Here is a 22,348-nt window from a genome sequence, read left to right as displayed (position 1 = left end):
TTAACGTTAAGCGGGGGGGGGGGGGGGAAATTAGGGGTTTCCCCTTTTAATAAAATATCGTTGATGGCGTACTTCCTTTATTATTTGTCATCTTTTGTCATGCGTGACTTCCCATTTCTTTGCATACACCGTGCGTGGCAAGAATAACAGAAATGAGTAGAAGCATATTTCATAAGTTATTGATTCTCTGCATGTGCTCCTCGTTGATCGGATTTCTTATGATGGTCATGAATATCGGTATGTTTCAATTTCTAAAAACACGTTAGCCAATTGTTGTAAAATATGAAGCTTTTAGGCTAGGCTAACCGAGCTTATCGTTCTTTTGTGTAGTCTACGCCACCAGCCCACACCAACTCCTCCTGTTGGCGTGTCGGGTTAGGCAATACCATACTAGATGGTAGGCCTAGCCCTAGAGTAGGCCTATTTTTATTTTAAAACGTCTCCTTGATAGTACATAAAATAATTGTAATAATTTTTTTATTTATCCTTTCACTTTTTTATGTTTAAATTTTTTTTGTCTAGCTAGCCTCAGAGAGGTTAAGGCCTAATATATAATAATTAATAAGTATTTCGAAATTAGTATTTACAATTATTTTCTTTTTACAAAAAATCTTTTCAGGCTCTAGTAAGCAAAAGCTTCCTATCTCAGGTTTGAATCATTCATATTGTTCTGACACAGACGTTTGATTGGTCAGCATGGTCTTGCCCAATTGTCATCTTATTCCGCAATGTTGTGTCAGAAAAATTGCCACTTTTTAAAAATGCACACATGCGTAGATTTAATGAGCTATGAGCTGATTCAAAATGACGAGAAGAATAGGACAATTTGGCCAGAATAAAATTACAAATTCCTTCCTAATAAAAAAAATCTTGTCTGCCATCCCATGACCACTAAACAGTAACAGTAAATCTGTTACTAGTACACGACATCACCCAATATCACAATGCTTTTACCATCTCTGCACACTCTGCTCTGCAAGTAAATTTCTCGTGACCAAAGTCCTATTCTTGGTAGTTGTCTCTGGTAGTCAGTGGACAGTTTGCTTTGCACAGACACGTTCGATGGCCGGTGGTTTTGGATGTGGGTGTTTTCTCCTATCGAGTCATAGGTCATAGGTTGTGGAAAGTCTAGTAACATTCTGATTTGCACTCTAAAGCTCTGTCTACACTATCAACAAAAAAAGTTGTGATGTGCCCAAATATGGTAGTGATATGCCCAAATATGGTAGTGATATGACATCATCGTGTCCATTTCATTTCAAGAACATTTATTAGTTTCAATAATGGCAACATAACACTAATATACATATATAATTAAGACATTATTGAGGATCCTGTAAAAGAAGAAAACAAATTTTTTGTCACATGCAGGATCCCAAAGGAAAAAAATAACAAGAACAACAAGCAACTACAAAGCCCATATATGGACACATCACATTTTTTTGTCACATAAAGTTTTATAGTGTAGACAGAGCTTTAGGCTTAGTTTTATATTATTCAAGGCCATTTCAAATGATCACTTTTACCAGGACATAACCATTGGATTAATTACTATAGTTTAAGCTTCCTATTACAACATCAATCATTGACTGCCATCTGACTTGCCAGCCCATGTTGTATGGCTGCCCTGACTGTTATTATATTTATATCATTTTAGCTTACAAAATCAAGGGATGCGGGATATGTTAAATGTAATCAATGAAATGCATAAATTAAAATCATCCACTGCAATTTCTTTCAGGTTTTAATTGTCAAAATGTTGAACACCAAAAAACGGGACTTGCAAAAGAAATAAATGAGAAGTATAAAAGACAAATGAATGAACTAGAAGCCAAAGAAAAGAATATTAATTTTATTTCGAAAAGACTTGATTTTTTACAAACTACTTTAAGAAGGCAATATCCATATGCGGTAGATTATATATCGCAAATTACGGATGATGATTTGCCAACTATATACGCCATCACTCCAACATATACGAGGCACGTACAAAAAGCTGAATTGACACGGTTATCGCAAACTTTCCTACATATAAAAAACCTTCACTGGATAGTCGTAGAAGACTCAGAGAATAAAACACCTCTGGTTGCAAAATTTTTGGAAAGATCTGGAGTCGTTTTTACGCACTTGAATACAAAAACGCCACAATACTATCAACTTGGTGAGAACGATCCAAGTTGGTTAAAACCCAGAGGGGTAGAACAGCGTAATCTTGCAATTGATTGGTTGGTAAAAAACGTTGACGCCAATAAAGAACCCGGTGTAATTTATTTTGCTGATGATGACAATACATATGATTTACAGATTTTTCATGAGGTAAATAAAATATTTGTCTTTTTCTTTTTACATGATGCGTTCATAACCATAGCCAAGATAATAGTATTGTCCCCCTGATTATTTTTGAATAATAGTTCACTCCCTCTGATCAAATTTGGATAGGGAAAAAATGTAATACTGTAAATTAAAAGAACTGGTTTCTGGTATAACTATAATATTTTTTTTTCTCTAATTTGATTTTTGTTTCAACATACAGATGAGAAACACACAAACGGTATCTGTATGGCCAGTCGGTATCGTCGGTGGTTTAAAGTTTGAGCGCCCTCTAGTGAACGCGGAACAGAAGGTTTACGCATGGTACACAGCTTGGAAACCAGAACGACCGTTTGCAATTGATATGGCAGGCTTCGCAATCAATCTACTCCTGGTACAACAGAATTCTGAGGCTAGGTTTGACATCAAAGCACCAAGGGGTTATATAGAGTCTTCTTACCTTATAAAAATTGTAAAGATGGAGGATTTGGAGCCTAAGGCTGACCTATGCACAAAGGTAATTCATTGGTTGGTGTAGCATTTCTATTTGATCTACAGTATGAGGTCATCCTATATGACAGATGATGTTTTCTAGTATTTTAATACATTTTTATTTTAGATTTTGTATTTGCACACCTGCAAAGCTATTAATTCAGCTAGTAAAAGGTGTAGTTTAATTGTAATCTTGTTGAGGAACTAACTAACCTCTCTGTTGGGACACCTCTATTAAGGGGACACTTTTCTGTGAACCAAACAAAGGGAAATATAGGTTTAGCACTATGACCAACCCCTATTCAGGGGACACCTCTATTACGAAGAGGACTTTGTTGCTTCCCTTAATAGCTGTTCTACTATAGAACTGCATATTAAGGCTAAACATTATTGTCACTGTTAAAACACAAAATCAATTTCACGGTTTTACTGTCTGTATTCATCACTGATAAATTATTTGCAGTATAATTAATTGAGAATATAGCATTGATTTAAAAATTGAATATTTAAAATACAATAACTCGCTTTGTAATACTAAAAACAATCAAATGGGCTTGAATTGTTAACCAACAATAGATATTCAATTTTCAATATAATTTTGAATTTAATTATAATAAATTGTAAGCGTTTATATATTACTAAATCAATGGTTTTAATATTTATTTAGCCTCACTTTTTAGTTAAACAAGTGAGTTCAGAATCTGTTTGGGCCTATGCTATGCTCACTCCTGGTTTTTATTCTTTGTTGATTGGATAAATATTAATATTATTAAGCTTATGTTTTACTAAACTAATTCTTTTATTATTTAGCTTTTTTCAGAATTAGTTAACACACATTTTAGGCTTATGTATTGCTAAATTATTCCTTTTTAATATAAATTGGAATTTGTTAAAGTAGGTCAATAGTTTTATAAAAACATAATTATTTATTATTAATTCTTTCACAGGTTTATGTATGGCACACAAGGACAGAGAAACCTAAGTGGAAGCAAGAGGACATACTTATAAAACAAGGCAACCCATCAGACCCTAACATAGAAGTGTAGAATAAAGCTGTAAAGGCCCTCCAACTCTGGGTAGTTCCTTAAGCTCCAGGGCCCCTGGGTTTAGCCTGCGAGTGCTCATAGCCGTTATTCCACTGTTGTCACCCAGTGGCGTAATGCAAGGGGAAAGGCCCTTCAACTCTGGGTAGTTCCTTAAACTCTGGGGCCCCTGGTTTAGCCTGTGAGTGCCATTACTCCAGTGCATGCTGTCGCCGTAACTCATTGTAACTCACAAAATTATCAGGAAATGGCTTGCGGTCAAGATAAACACCCCTAACCCTAGACATCTCAAAATATTTCTTGAGATCAACTCAGCTGATATGTGGATCACCAATTAATAAAGATTTGCAGTTAATACTTGGCTATAGTGGCCTAATAAATCTCCTAAAGAAAACCGGCAGCAGGAAAGCAACCTGTTAGCATGGTTGCTGTGAAACTGGAAAAAACGGGTCATTTTCTAAATGATTGTAAAATCAAAACAGTACTGGGTATGATCAACTACCATTCGAGTCACCAACTATCCATTCATTCATAGAAGTACTGATGTAGTAGTCTATCTGTATGGCGACTATAGAATGTACCCGAGACATGAGACTTACCCTACAACTTTTACCTGATAGAATATTGAAATATTTTGTTATGAAAGAGTTGTACGAGTATAATTATGTTTTCTGAGATAGGCCTATATTTTCAATATAATATCAATAAAGAAACTATTTCAGATTTTGGGGTTGAGATGTTGGAACTATGTGTGTGCTAAATTCAATAGTATTTTATTACAGAATTAAAATATATTTATTAAAATATTAATTGGGGGTGGGGGGTAGTTGTTTTATAAATTGCATTAGGTTTGTTGAGTAGCACAGATGTTGGTTTTTATACAGATATCAACTTTGTATCACATTACTACTACTACTGCACTGCTTTAAGGCCCATTCACACTAGGACGATAACGATCGACAATAAATATATAAGCATGCATTTTTATTACACAAAAGAAATTAGAAAGGTTTTCGTTCTATAACTATAGGATAATCATTTATGCTGTCTTTGATAAAAATCATATTTTTTAAATCAAATGACGTCATGATAAATAAAAACAATAAAATCATTGTATTGTCATGATATTATTGCTCTTACTAATCATAACGTCATTTGATTGGACGTGTGAATATATCATTTTCATCAAAGGAAGCATAGATGGTTATTCTATAGTTCTAGAGTGAAAAGTTTTTATATTTCTTTTGTTTTATGTATGAAAAAATGCATTTGTCTATTTATCGCCGATCGTTATCGTCCTAGTGTGTAAAAGGCCTTTACACACTTTTTATTATAATATTTTAAAGCAACTTTTCTATGTTATATGACAAATTTGTACACATGTTAAATGTTTTATGAGAGGAATACACTCAAGAGGCTATGTTCAGATTATTTAATATCGTTTTTTTTTCTTAAGAGTATTTTATTTTAAGATTTATTTGATATACCATGAAATATTACTTTATATTTATATTATTTTATACAATTATTATTTTTAAAGATATATTGTCCCCTTGAAATAATGATTGAAAACAATGTTAGCCATTGTAATGTAACACAATATTTTCACTCAAATGGATCAAAAAACTAAATATTTACCTAATCAAACTGTAATTAAATTACAAACTGTTTGTCTTTTTGATAAGCAAGATTTTTTTTTAAAGTATATTAACTAGAACTACAAAATAGCCTATTTCATGTTTGATTTTATTCATAAATATTTGTCATGTTTTCGGGGACAATACATCTTTAACTGAAATTAGCCAAAGTCGGTTGTAAGTGGAGTTGTGGATGGTGGCTAAGTGGCTTGGCTACCAATCCAAGGGTCCTGGGTTCAAGTCCTGTCAGTGTGAGGATTTTTTCTAATCACAATTTATATCTCCACTCCCAAAGACTTGTAATAACACTTTGTTTATTTAGAGCATATTGTTTATATGTTTGTCTTGTGAACAGGATTGCCACCTTTAAGAGGATAGTGAATTTGCTTATGGCAATTTTCCTTGGCAATTTTCCTAAATATATAAAAAATAAATAAATAAAAATGATACGACCACCAATCTTTTATAGTACCACCAAGTTTTATATTTTACTATTGTCTTCTACACAATGTATAACGATGCCATCAATATTGTCAAATAACGTTAATATAATTTGTTTACATTGCTATTTTCCAATGCTCAATTTATATTATATTTTATGGTTTTGTTTTTTTAATAGTTTTATTATAAAAATATTTTGTAAAAGGTGATAATGAAATAAAAATTGTAAACTACATTCCAGGATTTTTTTTCCATAACAGTTGCATAACATTACATTTTTTTCTAATCTAGAAGAGAAACTTCCTATATCTAGATTAGAAACATTGAGAAATTAGTTTTTTATGCAAGTCAGAATCCCTAGTTATGCCACTAGTTCATTTGCATATCATGCAGGTGTAGACTTTTCTTTTGTTTAGCATGCCTCTGTGTTGGTGCAAGTCAGTGTAGCCTTGGCTAGCAGACAAGAAAGACCTATAGTTGTGTACCAATATATTTGTAGCCTCAACATTAAGGTAGGATGTGTTTGTTTGTTGCATTGTATTTTAACTAAAATTATCATTTTTGTGCTGTATTTGGTTTAGGTGCAGGGTTCAATCCTGCCTTAGTGCCAGGGTTGCAACTCACAACTCTAAAACAACTCTCTAAGGCTATTGACTTATACTCCTGATATAGTTTATCCATTCTGTAATTGGCAAACTTCGAATAAACTAAATTAAAAAACCAAGCCTTTTAGATTTATTTGTCAGGGATTTTTATATATATGTATAGTAAATTAGTTCAGGTAAATACAAATATAGCAGGCAGCATGTACAGGGCCTAAGAGACTGTTTTTCTGTTAAACGTACAGGGCCAAAGAGGCTCTCTTTGTTAAACTTTCACCGACCTTTTAGTGAATATGTTCTTAATACAAAGGTCTGTGTGTCTACTTGCCATAAAAAATACTAGCATAAAAAGACAACAGAAAATAATAGTTTAAAAATGTGTTTTAATTTATTTGCATTGTGAATAAATGATTTATTGTGATAAACAGTAATGCCTTTAAACAACTATAAATTATTCACCAGGCAGGTAATTATGAAAAATGTAAGTATAAACAAAAATAATGGATTGTTTCATAAAAAAAAACATTTTTAATTAACAAAACTCTGTATTTAAATGAAATACAACATATTTAAGCAAAAATGTATAAAGCAAAAAATATGTCTGTCTACACTATCAAACTAGTTTGACAAAAAAAATTTGATGTGCCCAAATATGGTAGTGATATGACATCATCATGTCCATATATGGGCACATCACATTTTGTTGTCACATAAAGTTTGATAGTGTAGACAGAGCTTTAAACTGTATATATAAAAATGATATAAATTTTGATATCTAACCCACCCACTTTCCTGGATCAATAAATGAACAACGTACAACAATTCAATGAATCTAGAGAAATAATGTATAGTAGTATAAATTACATACTTGAAAATACCATCAGTTGCATTTTTATTATTGTATCTATTGTGCAGCAGCTATGGTGCCCTTACATAATTTATAGAATTAACAGTCCAATCAAATATATATTTTAATAGCCATAAAAATGTATATGGCGAGAAATGTGTACATGCTCAAATTAAAACAATGTACACATTTTGCCAAAATTGTTTGTAAAATTTTTAATACATACAGAAACACACATTCGTTAAATCGGATAATACATATATTTACTTTTATTTAAATGAATGGTAATGTATAATTCCCTAATGCCCTAATTAAATTTGTCCATCAATCACTTTTGTCCGAATGTCCACTTTCTGTCACATATTATGTATCGCCCTCTGCTCTCACATCCAGTTTTTTCTGCCTTTTCCATGTGAAATACTGTAACACTCCATTCCTGTATAACAAACTAACCTCTTCCCTCTCAAATGTAAATAAACGCATATAGCAATGATTGCTAAACACACATTCCATGTGCATTTACTGTGATACAATGAAGCTAAACATTAATTTGATAGCTCCATGGTAATACAATCAACTCAACCAGATTGTTTCTCAAAATATTTAGAGCTTAGGCAGGGTGAACTCTACTAATCTGCAGTGTCCTTTATTATTCAAATTCCTAATTTTTATGATGTTTATAGTATTAGTTTCAAGAACTAATACATAGTTGGCCAATAATATTTGAATACCTTTCATCATGGTGTTGAATATATAGTATAGCTGGTGTATTTGAATTAAAAAAAGGCACATTATAACGATTCATTAAAGTAGCACATATACCATATAGAGGTGGTAACATATATCATATTACAATAGCACCTTCATGGCGAGTACTTGAATTTTGTATATAATATAACCAATCCCATTGTGTTTTTCCAATCATACTATATCTAGTAGTTATGCATTGTTATTAAAATATAATTATGCAATATTCCTATACACCTTTTGGTGCTGTACAGTACATAAAATACAGGTTTTAGTCATAATAAATATACACAGTAATAATAATAATAATAAATGCCCTTATCACAAAAGAAATGTACGATATCAGAGAATATATCATATCATATTTAAATGTTGGAATATGTTTTGTTTATTTATTTAGGAAAATTGCCAAGGATAACCATAAGCAAATTCACTATCCTTCTTAAAGGTAGCAATCCTGTTCACAAGACGCTCGAAACAAACAAAATCTTGGTAATTATATATGTTCATATAAATAAGGCCTAAAAATGTTTCCAAAGACCAACCCCGACATATAGTCTTGGCATTTTTTACTTCTAGTTTCCTAATTAAAAGGAATATAATTAGGTCATTAACATAAAATCAGCAAAAAAAAACCTGGATGTTTTCCAATTGATGCTGTATTTGGCTGACATAACAATATATTTCTTTTAGGTTTAATTTGGTTTACTCATTGATAGTTCAATGGCTGCTTGTAGCATGGCATCTTCAGACTCCTCATCCACAACATCATCTTTCTTTGGTGATTGGTTTGTTTCAACATTTTCTAAAATCTTCGGATCACTACTACTAGTTGATCCACTTGTTAAACTTTTATCTTGTTGTCTAAAATTTAGAATTGAAAAATTAATTAAAACAAAAAATGTATCAAGGTTTAAATATTTGCTACAGTATTGTAATTATCAACCAAATATCAATATCAAACCAATATCAACTGGAAAATGGCAGTAGATGGCACCTCAAAATCCCCATACTTACATTTTAAAGAAATTCTCCCTTATTAAAAAGAAATTCATCAAGGTTTAAACATTTGGTATGTTATTAAAAAACTGTTTTGGCATAGTAATTTAAATCTTATATCATGTAATGTAAATGGAATTTGGCAGGACATGGCACCTCAAGATCCCCATACTTTTTAAATAAATTCGCCCTCATTAAATACATTTATCAAGGTTTAAATATACTGTTTTGCATAGTAATTTTAAATCTCATATTATGTGAATGGAATTTGGCAGGACATGGCACCTCAAGATCCTCATACTTACTTTTTAAAGAAATTCTCTCGCTTTTTCCTAAGCTCATCCACATCAGGAATTAAATCTGTTGGACTGTGTTCTATATATAAACAAAAAATAAATTACCAAATTATTTGTGTACGTATTACTAATCTAGATTTGTAATGGAAAGGAGGCACTAACGATGTGAAAGTAGCTTTAAGAAGGATAGTGAATAAATTTGCTTAGGTTATCATTGGGTCTGTTTCTGCAGCCATAGTGTAATTTTTATATTGAATGCATTTCTGCTCAATTTTTGCTCCAAAATAACTGTTTAAATCAGAAATCGTTGGCATTACCCAAATCGATTAATTCAAACGTTACTGCAGTGTGGTTGACTCAAGGTCAGCAGCTGCCAATCAAATAACCATTATTATTGTTGCAGCTAAAAGTTGCACAGCAATAACCGGTTAAACGGCGAAATGAATGGGTGTTTTAAACAGTTATTTTTGCGCTTCCATTTAACCGGTTACTAAAAAATTGTCCAGTTTCTGTTCCCAAGAAATTAGGGTTAATTTATTCACACCGTTTTTAACAGGTTATTTTTATGCAGCAGAAACAGGACCTAAGAATTTAAACCGACCTCGTACACTGGTCTGTTGATCATCTTGCGGATTTGTCAGATACTCTTTACTGGCTTCTAATGCTCGTTGTAGATCATCCTCTGAGAATCCATCTGTACTCCTGCCCGCTTTGGAATGTCCTTGACTTTTATCATTAACATACTTTGGTTTTGATCTTTGTACAGCTTTTACTAAATTTAATATATTATTTGCTTCACAATCCGGTAAATGTCCTCTTACTACAAATATTGAATAACCTGAAAGAAGAGAAAAAAATATATTGCTGTAGTGTAAATAAGAAACCTAACATAAATTTCCATTTGTACAATCATTGCTCATGGCGTTATACTTTTTAACTACATGCTTCTCCCCTAAGGGTCATGTCAGTGCTGCCAATTCTAGCGCTCTCTCGTACACAGGGGTACTCGTCTCGAAAAATGTACAGTACTAGGTTCTTTAAATTGTACACAAGCATTCTGTGTACACTGGGCATGTGGTTATCATAAAGCCTTGTCTACACTATCAAACTTTATGTGTCAAAAAAGTTTGATGTGCCCAATGGTAGTGCTATGCTTATGTAGTGATATGACATCAAATTTTTTTGAAACATCAAGTTTGATAGTGTAGACAAGGCTTTAGGCTTACCTGATAACCATGGAGCAAGTGAGTCTCGAACCCTTGCCATAAGGCTATAGATTACTTGTACTATTTTTTTGTAAGCATAGGGGAGGCATGTAGTGCTATCCCTGGCACCATGCCATGATTAGTTATTATATACATTTTGCGGTATCAAAATTAACCAAATCATAGTTAATATATTTTACATTTCTTATATATTTTTTTCCTGAAATAGAGTATATTTTTTTAACAGTAGTAAGTTTTATTATTATAGCGAAGTCTTACCTTCATTTTTTAGTTGCGCTAAAAACATTGACAGGTAAGTGTCACTTATTAATTCTGGTCCTGATAAAAGGGAATTTAAATTAAACCACTGTTGTCCTAGTTTTCTGATGGTCAACCAGTGGTCCTTGTAATTACAAATAAAACATCTTTCTTTCCTTAAAATAATAAAATATTGTTATTGCTTCACAAGATCAATAGCTTAAAAGTAAGATGTGGTAATATAGTGGCATTTATATCACATTTTTCAACTTGCATGTACATAGCATTATCAGAACCACGACTCCTACCCCCAAACCCTGTTTACTCCTGGCTGGTTGTCATATGATTAATCTTAAGCCTTGTCTATCAAACTTTATGTGAACAAAAATGTGATGTTCACATATATGGACATGATGATGTCATATCACTACCATATTTGGAGATATCACTACCATACTAAGTACTTAGGCACATCACACTTTTTTTTGTCAAACTAATTTGATAGTGTTCACAGAGGTTAAAGAGCTTTCAATTTCCAATGACTAAACAAAAATGTAAATTCATTGTGCACATACTGGGATGTGTTGCTCCTCACCTCGAACACAGTTTTTATGGTTTTTAGGTCCAGGTGACGACCGACAACACATCTATTGACCTGACCTAGTTAGATCATTTAATTAAAAAATAACTTACTCAGGACTAACTGTGGCACCTATAGCATCCCTACTTGCAAAAGGCATGATCTCAAGACCCCAGATTTTTAAAGCACCACTGATTACTTGAACAGAAAAATATCCACTATCATCCATGTTGCTAGATGGTTGCTAAGAAATGATAAACAAAAATAATTCTAATTTAAGTCACATAAAAGTTTGTATTTAAAAAATGTATAATTGATGCGTCAATCATGGTATCTGTGATAGCGTTAAGTCTGCCCTTTTTCAGAATGATTGTGACACTTTATTGAATTTGTTAAAACCATTTTAATCTTCTTTTTATGATTCGTGTGAATCTTCATTCATGTGTTTTATTTTACTGTACAGTTTTTATATGTTTCTCCTAAGGGAGGTCAATAAATTTGAATTTGAAAGAAACAGAGAGGGGTGTCTAGATCTTGGCTTAGTTTGCTAGTCACTCTTTAGAGAGACTTCTGTGATTATATATTCATACTTGAAATGGAATAGAAGATGACGCCATTCAAACTTTTGTACATTTCCATTACGGTATATAACAAAACGGCGTCTTCTTAAAGTTTGCTACTAGAGGTCTACCTGTATGTACCTGTAGGAATTGTTGATATTCTTGAGATGTGACATCGCCCTCAGCCATTCTCTCACGTTCAGCTTCATCTAACTGTTGTGCAATATCTGCAAGATCCACAGCACTAAAATACTGTCCTAAAAATGACATTTAAAATTATTTTGTACAATCCCTGACACTACAATACAATATAATACACAGTATTACAAGATTCTCTTGTGTACATACTGGACAGTACATAGGCCTATATTATATGAAAACCATCGTAATTGGAGTCCCATCCCAACAATTCATTTAAATAGTAGTAAAAAAGAATTAGAAAGAAAAGGAAGGGTCATACATATTATATAAGCTATTTAGCTTGTTAACCGACCCATAAACATCAAGTAAGCAAGTATGTGTAAACCCTCGTAAGTAGAGTAGGCCTTGGCCTAGATGATCCCATTTCCACAATTCATGTCGTAAACATTTAATATATTATGATGATTTGTTGTTATTCGCTTTTCTTACCTTGTAAGAGTGAATTTAGGCAATGCTGTGCACATAAAGAACCTTCTTGCTGCAAGAGATAGAATACTGTGGTCATTTTTTTATTTGGTGCTACTGTTTTTTTTAACCAAATAAATTAAATGCACAAAATAAAATAAAAAGTAAGATCCAAATAAAATACTATTAAAGGCGAATTTAACATATAATAATTATATGTTTTAAATTAACTAAATACATTGTTTTATGCTAGCCCTTGGCCGGCAGCGTCGGCCGGTACATACGCACCCAAACCAAACCACCACCGCACCGGGCCGGGTACTTCCGTCCGATACGACGAGTCTCACTTAGTTAGGCTTAGCACACTAATAATCAACATAATGCAGAGCAGACGTAGAGATTTTAACAGAAAAATGTGTATAAAGCAAATACATTTCAAAATATTAATGTATTTATTATGTTTAATTTATTTTAAGACTTTAATTAATTACTTTTTCATGAAAGATCGAATCCATCGGATCGTCGTCCATGTTGTTTACTAAAACGAGATTTTGAGAATCATTTAGATTCAACCATTTACAAAAAGGGGCCGACTTTATTTACTGTATAACAAACATTAGTAAAATATAATACTGGTGCTTTAATAATCATTTATTTAAATGAATTACTAAATTGATTATTGTGAAATGTATAAAATATTTTTAATTTACAAAATTACATTTTTTAATTATTTGAAATTGTGTCATCATTTTCTTTTTGAAGTACAACAGTCTAATAAACCTTGACCTATATTTGTATCCAATAGAAATAGCCTTATGAAATTCAAGTAACCAATCAGAATCAGGAAGAAATGCGGCATCTTTAAAAGCCGGAATTTTTAATGAAAACAATTTCTGTTTAATGTAGAAAAGCTATTTATGTTGGTGAGTTTTGTGTTAATTTACATGTTATGGAAGTGTTAACTAAATACATGCTTGCCCAAATATTTTAATATATAAACTAGTATTGATAAATCACTAACAAATTAGTATTTTTTGATTGATATAGTAACAGTAAATCATGTTTGAACGAAGCTGGGCCTAGCTAGCTAGCTAGGCTAGGGCCTAGTTAGTAGAGTAGTACTAGTACAGTATAGGCAGAGCCATATATATAAAGAGTTACGACATTGAATTATAGTCACGTGATATGCAGATCAATTTGTGTCAAACTTGTCTCCGTTAATGCATGTAAAGTATAAGAGCAAGAAAATACTTTAAACTTTTTCTTATATTTAAAAAAATGTAATTGCACATTTTACGGTGAAATATCGATGTGCACAGCGTACAGAAGTACTTGCGGCAAAGAATATTGCGCGCGCGTGCGCTAGTACATTATAAAGTTCGATTGATTGATTTTGGAACGAAACATCCCATAACTACGTCCTATTATTAACAATTATGTAATATTTTCAATTCATAATGCATGCTTTGATGACTAAATAAAATAATAAAGTGTCGTGGATATATTTGTTAATATATTGAATAGAGTATGAACAAGATTAAAATAATAAAGGCAAATTATTACAAATGAAATGATGAACGAGTCTCTGAAAGTTTGTGTCAAAAACACACAGAGAGCCATATACTGTATAAAAAGAGGGGTGAATTTGTGTGTTTTTTGTATTGGTTCATGCTTTGATGTATCCTGACTTGCATGTAGGCCCTAGCATTTATTCTTTTGTTATTATAGACAAAATATATATATGTTACCAAATTAATACCATTAATAAAATTAATTACTAAAATAAAAACTGAATATAAGCGTTATTTCATAGACAAAAAAATCTAAAAATAATGCATGAACTATAGGAAAACGCTATACAAAAGAGACGCGCGCCCTCAGCGTGCGAATTCTTTGACACAAAAATGGCTTCTAATTTTCAATGTCGTAACTCTTTATATATATGGCTCTGAGTATAGGCCTAGCTAGGGCCATAGGCCTAGTATATGGCCGAGTATTAGAAAGAGGCTAGTTACTGTTAGGGGGTAGACTAACAGTAACCTTGCCGGCCAGTTAGGTTTAGGCCTAGAAGGCCTGTAGAGGCTAGGACAGGTAGGTATTGCTTGGGTTGCCAGGAATCATCAACTTTTTTTTCTTAATTTCCAGATTTGTACTTGCTTACTTTTTGAGACTTAAAAAAGTACACTACAGTAAGTATAAAAATTATATATGGATTTTTGGAAGGAATAATCCACTATCATTCTACCTAGCTAGGCCTCCTAGTACTACATACTCTCTTAATATTTCATAGTATTAGTATCTTTATTTGTCCATTAAAAAGAAATTAACATAAATTTGCGTTGAAAAACTGGTATGCATATCATCATAAAAATATATAAATTAAACAGTCAAAATACGCAGAAGAAAATCACTAGTATAACAACACAATTCTCAGATTAAAGATGTATTGTCCCTTGAAACACAAAAAAATGAAGGTCAAAATATTCTAAATTTAAATTGGCCATATCAAAGTAGTATTAAAGTTATTCACTTTAAGTCAAAAATTCGAGTCAAAAACAACAATTTTACGTAATTAAAAGCTAAATTAATTAATTACATTTCGTCTGGAAAATCGTCGCGAGCGAAAGTAAACAAAGATTTCAAACCACGAGTATACATTATGCATGATGCTAATTAGGATTGTTTACAACTCTTCACGGTTGAGAAGGTGTTTTCACACAGATCACGAGGAAGTTTTATGAGTATACATACAGAGTAGCCATATAAGCGCGTTGCATTATGAGGTATGTTTTGATTGAAAACTTTGACTGGAAGTCAAAGTTATTTTTTGAACCAAAAAACGTCTGTATTTCAGTTAAATGATTTTTTTTTTGACTAATTTTTGGTGAAAGTTAATAACTATTATGATACTTCAAAATGACCCACTTTTTTTCCAAATCTTTTATTTTTTATTTTTTTGGAATTTGACAAAGGGACAATACATCTTTAAAGATAAAAAATTACTTATTATAATAATTATTCAATATTACACCACATTACTGTAGTGTATATTTATTTAAAAATGATAACATTGTAAATTTTGCTGGAAACTACTTTAGTGCTTTATCATTCTGTCATAAATAAATCATTATCTTTTGCCAATGTACTGCTGTATTCTCAAACCTTTGTCATTTTAAATGTTTCAGATTGTAACAATGCCTTCAAGACTGGAAGATTATGAAATACTATACAAGATTGGCAGCGGGTCATATGGTACATGTAAGAAGATACGACGAAAGGCAGATGGAAAGGTAATGTTTATGTACTAATATTATATGAACTCTTTCTAACGCCACAGCATGACATTGCAAGACCCACACACTGCCCAGTCAGCTATCTGACCGGCTTACAATACACCGATATCGATATAGATTTTATCTCCTACTAGTCATAGATGCAGCCAGTTTTAAAATTAAATAACAATATTACAATATCAAAAAATAACATTTAATATATACAGTACAATCCAATCAAACAAGTGAATACATTTCCAAATTTCTTTCTATAGAACCCTATTAAACGAGACATTGAAGACCATACTGTACAAAGTGTCTCCTTAATAGTGTTCCCAATGAATATGGTTGGCCATATAGTGTTAACATTTTACAGAAAATTCAATTCACTGGAAAAGTGTCCCTTTAATAGATCCCGAAGGACCAGTTTGTATAATTGGTTTTTGTATGTCTCCTTGATAATTGTTGACTTGGTGCAATAATAAAAGGATTAAATAGATTCTTTTTTAAATTAATAGATTTTGCTATGGAAAGAGATGGATTATGGAACGATGTCAGAAACGGAAAAGCAGATGCTTGTGTCAGAGGTCAACCTATTGAGAGAGTTAAAACACCAGCACATCGTTCGTTACTATGATCGAATAGTTGATCGAAGTAAATCTACCATCTACATTGTAATGGAATTTTGTGAGGGTGGAGATTTATCTTCACTGATTTCAAGACGTAAAAAAGACAGGTGAATATCGTTGTACTTGGTTTTGTCATAATTAGCGCACCATATGAGTTTAGCCATTGTGTGGCATACCCAGAGAGGTGTAATAATCCGAAGGCTACAGGGCGTACTCCAGACTGAAAAGTGATTCCAACAGGAGGGGAACCAACAAAATGGCGGCCGTAAATGTGGTCAAAAACATTATTTAATATAAAAAATAATAATCTAATACATTAAGACCACATAAATTACAACACATATTCTTTTTCTAAAATTAAATATATTATTAATCGCTATGGAACAAATAATTTATTGGTAATCTAGCATTGTTTTTGTAAACGAGGATCATATAGAATGCGTTCGCGTATATACGCTTAACACGTTGCGTATCGTTCTTGCACATATAGGCGCAACACAGGCGTATTATTAGTGCGTACTGCGTAAGGAATATCTTATTGGTCAATTGCAGCTGCCATCTTGTTGGTTCCCTCTCCATGAAGAATCACTTTTTCAACTGCGATAACATTGCAGTTTGCAATCTAGCCTTTGGCTATAATATCTTTGGGCATACCATACACAGGGTTTTGTTGTGAAATGTTTGTGCAAAACGAGAGGACTACATTTTACGCGATGGGAAGTGTACTGTTCATAACTGCTCTTGCGACCAAAACCTGAGCAGCTGATGTGTTATAATACAACACATCAGCCACTTATGTGTCTTAAAACAAAAATTATATCTTTTCTAAATACTAGCCAGTCAAGTCTTTTCCATACAGTTTATTTATATATTCATTTGTTTTTTTATTCTTTTTTAAGGCCACCATAAAGATGTTTTTTTCATCTTCCATGGCATCTGCCTTCAAACTCTGACCTCATATCACTTTGTTATTGCATTGACTTTTATGTCAGAGTATGTTAATAAATGTTTTGAAACTTGAAAATGTCGATTGTTTTCTTATTAAATATTAATTTTTAATTAATAACTGTTTTTTATAGGAAATACCTGGATGAAGATTTTGTTTGGAAAATACTTTCACAAATCACATCAGCTTTGCAAGAATGTCATAGACGAGGTTCTGGCCGAGCTATCCTACACAGAGATCTGAAACCAGCCAATGTGTTCCTTGACGCTAACCATAACGTCAAGTTAGGTGACTTTGGATTGGCTCGTGTCCTGTCACATGATACAAGTTTTGCGAAAACATTTGTTGGCACACCATACTACATGTCGCCAGTAAGTTAGGATATTTCATGGCTTGTTTTGTGTGTGTGTGTAAGCGATTAGAATCATTTGTATTCTATTGAATTATAATTTTTAATTGGATGTTACTGACTGTATTTCAGAGACATTGCCTAAATATTCATTCCACTAATTTAATAGCTTTAAGATCTGTCAACACTATCAAACTTGACAAAAAATGTGATGTGCCCATGATGATGTCATATCACTACCATATTTGTGCACATCACACTTTTTGGTCAAGCTAGTTTGATTGTGTATACAGAGCTTTAAAGCTATTTATTGTGTTTTCAGGAACAAATGAATCACCAATCTTATAATGAGAAATCAGACATTTGGTCTCTTGGTTGTCTCATCCATGAGCTCTGTGCTCTCAGGTTAGTTTTATTTAATAATATAGTGTGTTATAATTTCTAAAATAAATATATGGTAAATGTTTGAACACTATCAAACTAGTTTGACAAGTGTGATGTGCCCAAATATGATAGTGATATGATTGGGGTTCTGCAACAATACAATTTACACGCAGAGTGCTGTTATGCTTTTTTTTTCTGCATACTTTTTGCACTCCAGTGCATGATAGTGAAAAATTAAGACCGCACATGTGGTCATGTCCATATAATTATGGGCACATCACATTTTAGCATAGCTTTACACTTGCTTATTACAGTACAGACAGTAAGGTGTGTTGTTGTGTTTTGCATACCTGTTAGCTTGGCTATGAATTAGTTTTTTCTTTCTTTTCAGCCCACCATTTACTGCTAATAATCAAAAGGCACTTTCAGTTAAAATCAAAGAAGGAACATTTAAGAGAATTCCCCACCAGTATAGCAGTGACCTGAACATACTTATCACACAAATGTTAAAAGTTAATGTAAGTTTTTTGTTTTATTGGAAGACAAAAATGCATGAGTCATTATGTCTCATAGCACCACTTTTAAAAAACTTAATTCATGACACTTGTTCTGCTTAACCACATGTTAAATGTGGTTTGCTTAAGTTTATATTAACAACAGAAGTGTTAAACACAGAGCTACCCTTACAACATAGCACCCACTTTTCATTAAAAGTGAATAACTTAACTACAAAAATGTTTGATTTAATTTATCTTTGTGTATGTGTGTTTTGAAGGAAAATACATCTTTAAAGATGTATTGTCCCCCTGAAAAAATAATTGTTGTTGAATATGCATTTTAATGTCGCATAATAGTTATCCACTTTGACCAAAAATTGGAAATGTATTTACCTAAAAAACTGTAATAAGCAAAAAATAGTCAAATTGACTGCCAGTCAATGAGTTTTGTGGTTGAATTTAACCATTTATTTTGTCCTTTTTAAGAAATGAAAAATCTGGATTTTTTTTCCCACGGAAGATAACTTTAATAAAACTACAATATAACCTATTCAAAATCTGATTTAATTAATCTTTATTTTTCATGTTTTTGGGAGACAATACATCTTTACCACAAAGTATTTGATTTTAGTCCATCCTTAGGCCAACTATTGAAGAAATTCTAAAACATCCACGATTAACATCAATAAGGAAGGATAAGGAAAGAAGATCATCGACACAACTAGATTTACAGCAGCAACAAGATGAGTTAATAAAAATGAGAGAAAAACAGATCGAGGAACGAGAAAGGAAATTGGATCAACGTGAGCGAGAACTGGAAACAAAAGAAAAGACACTCAATATCCGAGAAAAGTTAATAGATGAAAAATTTGAAAGGTGATTACTGTCTCTCTTAAACTCTGTCGACACTATCAAACTCTGTCGACACTATCAAACTCTGTCGACACTATCAAACTCCGTCTACACTATCAAACTCCGTCTACACTATCAAACTCGGTCTACACTATCAAACTCTGTCTACACTATCAAACTCCGTCAACACTATCAAACTCTGTCTACACTATCAAACTCTGTCTACACTATCAAACTCTGTCGACACTCAATCTAGTTTGCCAAAAAAAGAGATGTGCCCAAATATAGTAGTGATATGCCCAAATATGGTATTAACATGAAATCATCATGTCCATATAGGCACATCACATTTTTTGTCAGAGTTTGATAGTGTAGACAGAGTTGAAAGCTCTGTCTACACAATCAAACTTTATGTGACAAAAAAATGTGATGTGCTTCATATATGGACACGATGTCATATCACTACCGTATTTGAGCACATCACACAAATATTATACGTTATATTAATACTCCTATTATTTCTTTGTAGAGCTGAAGCCATGTTTAAACAATGCCAGGTTCTGAAGACAAACATCCGGGTACACGAACTCAAGTCTGAAAAAGGTATTGGTTATAAAGCGTTTGTTGGCGAACATTATTCAAAGGTTGACAAAATACGCCAACTTCCTCCACTACCTGTATATCCACTAACCAACAACAACTCCAAGTATGTTTAGCCTCAATCAATTCCCAGCAAATTAAAACGCAAGCATATCATTCTCCGTTTGTGGGGTATCCAGACTTTATAAAAGACTTGGGGAAAAGACAAGACTGAGAGTGCCAAGACATATCATTGCTTATAAAGTAGAAACAATGTTGGACTCGAGAATCATCTATTTAATAAAATTCCATGTATTATGGTGGTAGAGTAATGAAAAATGAACCATGGCAGAAAATATTTAATCAAATTTGTATAGAGAGTACAGTACCCTCAAAGTATATACCCTCATACTAATCTTATGGCAATTCAACCAATGTATAAAACATTGTTCATAATGTTTAAATCATAGAAATGTACCCTTAAAACCTTGTTTACAGTTTTTAAAACCATAAGGAGGACATTCACACAAATTTGAATATAAAAATTACTCTCCCATGCAGTGAGCCAGTACATCGTTTTGAAAATTTAGGAAATTGCAATTTGAGTATTTTTAGTACAGAATTTATTTAAACAAAATTTATTTATAACAAATATATTTTTACAGTATATTGTTAATATCATGTCATACCAATTTATTTATTTATAATTTAATGGAAACATATATATGAACAATCAATTCAAAAGTATATTTATATGTTCGTTATATCATGTCACAAGTTATTATTAGTAGTACAGTAGTAGTCCAGATTATTTATATAGATTGTATTTTATAGTATTTATAACAAATGTAACTATGTATTGTCTAATAAATGTGAATTCAATTATTATATAATATTTAGTGGAATGTGGTTTTAATATAAATTGATGTCTTCATAAAAGTTTGCAATAATTTGATATTTTTTCAAAACAGTTTATCTTTCTATCATTTGATGATATTCATTAGAAATTTTTAATTGGAATTCTCGGACGGCTTCCTTACAGCTAATGAAATTGGTTGGTATAAGTTAAGGAAATGCTGTGGGTACAGACCAATTATTGGATTTCAATCCCATGACATAAGTCCATCACCCAAACATGACCACAGTTTGTCTCATAGCTAGTCTGTAGGACATTTTTAGAAGCTTGGTATACAACTTTTGAATCGCACTGTATTAATTTCCTCAATTTAGAGAGCCTACACCATTTTCCTCAATACCATTCTAGCTGTACAATATAGCAACACTACCCACAACACACAAGATTAACTCACACCTTTTGTTTTTATTTGAACGTTTATATTTTTTATTTCTATTCATCAAGTGTTTTCAGACGAGATGCATCCAAGCAGTGTGTTGAAGACGAAGGAATCTCCTAAGAAAGTTCACTTTAAAATGCCAGGCAAAGAAAATGAAGTGAACGGCGGTATAGCTATGTCAAAAGCACTCAAAGAACGATTGGAAAAGGCCAACAAAAGGACAGAAGCTCTGAGGAAACTAGAAACCGTTTCGAAGTTAAAGAGTAAAAGATTATTAGCAATGAGATAGGAAGAAAACGACATTGTATCATAATAATGAAACTGCTGACAACATTTTGATAAACAACCTATTTTATTAACATTATTACACAATGTGTATGCAAAATCATGTTTTATGTTATCATTTTTAAGGAATAAATGTTTCTCATAAATTTTGGACGTTACTAGTAGAATCAGTTCTATTAAATCAGATTCTTTTTAACAAAAATATGTAACATATTTAATAACAATCAATTGTAATATCTGGTATACATTATTTTATACAGTGCATAGTTGAGGGATTTAAATACAGCAGATGTATTATATTTTTAAATAAAATTATGTGATTTCTATAATTGTTTGTTTCTTTAACATTGTGAAATACAGTATGGGCGAGTTTGAGCTGGGTAGATCAAGATTTTGCACTGCACGTTCTATTGTTCCACAGGTATAAATGCTGTAGTGATAATACTTGAAACTCTTATTGTAAAATCCAAGTAATTGCAAAACTGTTAAATTAAAGGACAAATCTTGCTGTCAAAGGTCAAATCAACTACCATGTGATGTAAATTGAATTTCATGTTAATAGCACCACACCAATAAATGAAATCTAGATCCGTTTCCAACTCAAAAGATCCTATCCAACTACTATCTGTTGGCACAT

The 22,348-nt window shown here is 32.2% G+C and overlaps 3 protein-coding genes across 6 annotated transcripts in view; 2 read left to right on the top strand and 1 right to left on the bottom strand.

The window, feature by feature from the left end:
- Window positions 1-13,162, bottom strand: part of LOC144851591 (ataxin-3-like) — a 195,545-nt gene extending 182,383 nt beyond the window's left edge. The window contains exons 1-8 of one of the 2 annotated variants that reach the window (XM_078709121.1): window positions 13,115-13,162; window positions 12,648-12,696; window positions 12,159-12,274; window positions 11,571-11,701; window positions 10,899-11,053; window positions 10,016-10,252; window positions 9,424-9,493; window positions 8,813-8,983 (exon numbers count right to left, since the gene is read on the bottom strand). In XM_078709121.1, the coding sequence (XP_078565247.1) occupies window positions 8,815-8,983; window positions 9,424-9,493; window positions 10,016-10,252; window positions 10,899-11,053; window positions 11,571-11,701; window positions 12,159-12,274; window positions 12,648-12,696; window positions 13,115-13,153 (966 nt within the window). In that variant the 5' untranslated portion in view covers window positions 13,154-13,162 and the 3' untranslated portion in view covers window positions 8,813-8,814. Of the gene's footprint in view, window positions 1-6,959; window positions 8,984-9,423; window positions 9,494-10,015; window positions 10,253-10,898; window positions 11,054-11,570; window positions 11,702-12,158; window positions 12,275-12,647; window positions 12,697-13,114 lie in introns of those variants that run through there. The other variant, XM_078709122.1, reaches the window with a different exon arrangement.
- LOC144851589 (galactosylgalactosylxylosylprotein 3-beta-glucuronosyltransferase 3-like) lies at window positions 28-5,009 on the top strand. Its single transcript, XM_078709118.1, has 4 exons — window positions 28-237; window positions 1,742-2,316; window positions 2,534-2,827; window positions 3,750-5,009. The coding sequence occupies exons 1-4, from the start codon at window positions 153-155 to the stop codon at window positions 3,846-3,848; spliced, it is 1,053 nt and encodes a 350-aa protein (XP_078565244.1). The 5' UTR covers window positions 28-152; the 3' UTR covers window positions 3,849-5,009.
- Window positions 6,235-21,902, top strand: LOC144851585 (serine/threonine-protein kinase Nek2-like). 3 transcript variants are annotated; one of them, XM_078709113.1, is made up of 12 exons: window positions 6,235-6,435; window positions 8,520-8,611; window positions 13,429-13,546; window positions 14,769-14,812; window positions 15,809-15,913; window positions 16,414-16,631; window positions 17,604-17,841; window positions 18,142-18,224; window positions 18,595-18,721; window positions 19,332-19,576; window positions 20,082-20,155; window positions 21,492-21,902. In XM_078709113.1, exons 5-12 carry the CDS (start codon window positions 15,818-15,820, stop codon window positions 21,713-21,715), a joined length of 1,305 nt encoding a protein of 434 aa, XP_078565239.1. In that variant the 5' UTR covers window positions 6,235-6,435; window positions 8,520-8,611; window positions 13,429-13,546; window positions 14,769-14,812; window positions 15,809-15,817; the 3' UTR covers window positions 21,716-21,902. The 3 variants fall into 3 exon arrangements, with proteins under 3 accessions (XP_078565239.1, XP_078565238.1, XP_078565240.1); XM_078709112.1 differs by lacking the exon at window positions 8,520-8,611; XM_078709114.1 differs by lacking the exons at window positions 6,235-6,435; window positions 8,520-8,611 and adding an exon at window positions 8,882-8,900.
- Window positions 21,903-22,348: the final 446 nt, after the last annotated feature.

This window comes from Antedon bifida, chromosome 9 (assembly GCF_963402885.1).
Source record: "Antedon bifida chromosome 9, ecAntBifi1.1, whole genome shotgun sequence".
In the NCBI taxonomy this organism is placed as follows: Eukaryota; Metazoa; Echinodermata; class Crinoidea; order Comatulida; family Antedonidae; genus Antedon; species Antedon bifida.
The sequence above is the reverse complement of the archived record's forward strand: the minus strand, read 5'-3'. Positions and strand labels throughout refer to the sequence as shown.

Bases quoted from the DNA above. Each gene is read 5' to 3' on its own strand.
- LOC144851589 (XM_078709118.1), top strand. From the start codon at position 153: ATGAGTAGAAGCATATTTCATAAGTTATTGATTCTCTGCATGTGCTCC. The intron at 2,317-2,533 runs GTAAATAAAATA...TTCAACATACAG, and splicing joins ATTTACAGATTTTTCATGAG to ATGAGAAACACACAAACGGT. The intron at 2,828-3,749 runs GTAATTCATTGG...ATTCTTTCACAG, and splicing joins AGGCTGACCTATGCACAAAG to GTTTATGTATGGCACACAAG.
- LOC144851585 (XM_078709112.1), top strand. From the start codon at position 15,818: ATGCCTTCAAGACTGGAAGATTATGAAATACTATACAAGATTGGCAGC. The intron at 15,914-16,413 runs GTAATGTTTATG...TTAAATTAATAG, and splicing joins GACGAAAGGCAGATGGAAAG to ATTTTGCTATGGAAAGAGAT. The intron at 17,842-18,141 runs GTAAGTTAGGAT...TTGTGTTTTCAG, and splicing joins CACCATACTACATGTCGCCA to GAACAAATGAATCACCAATC.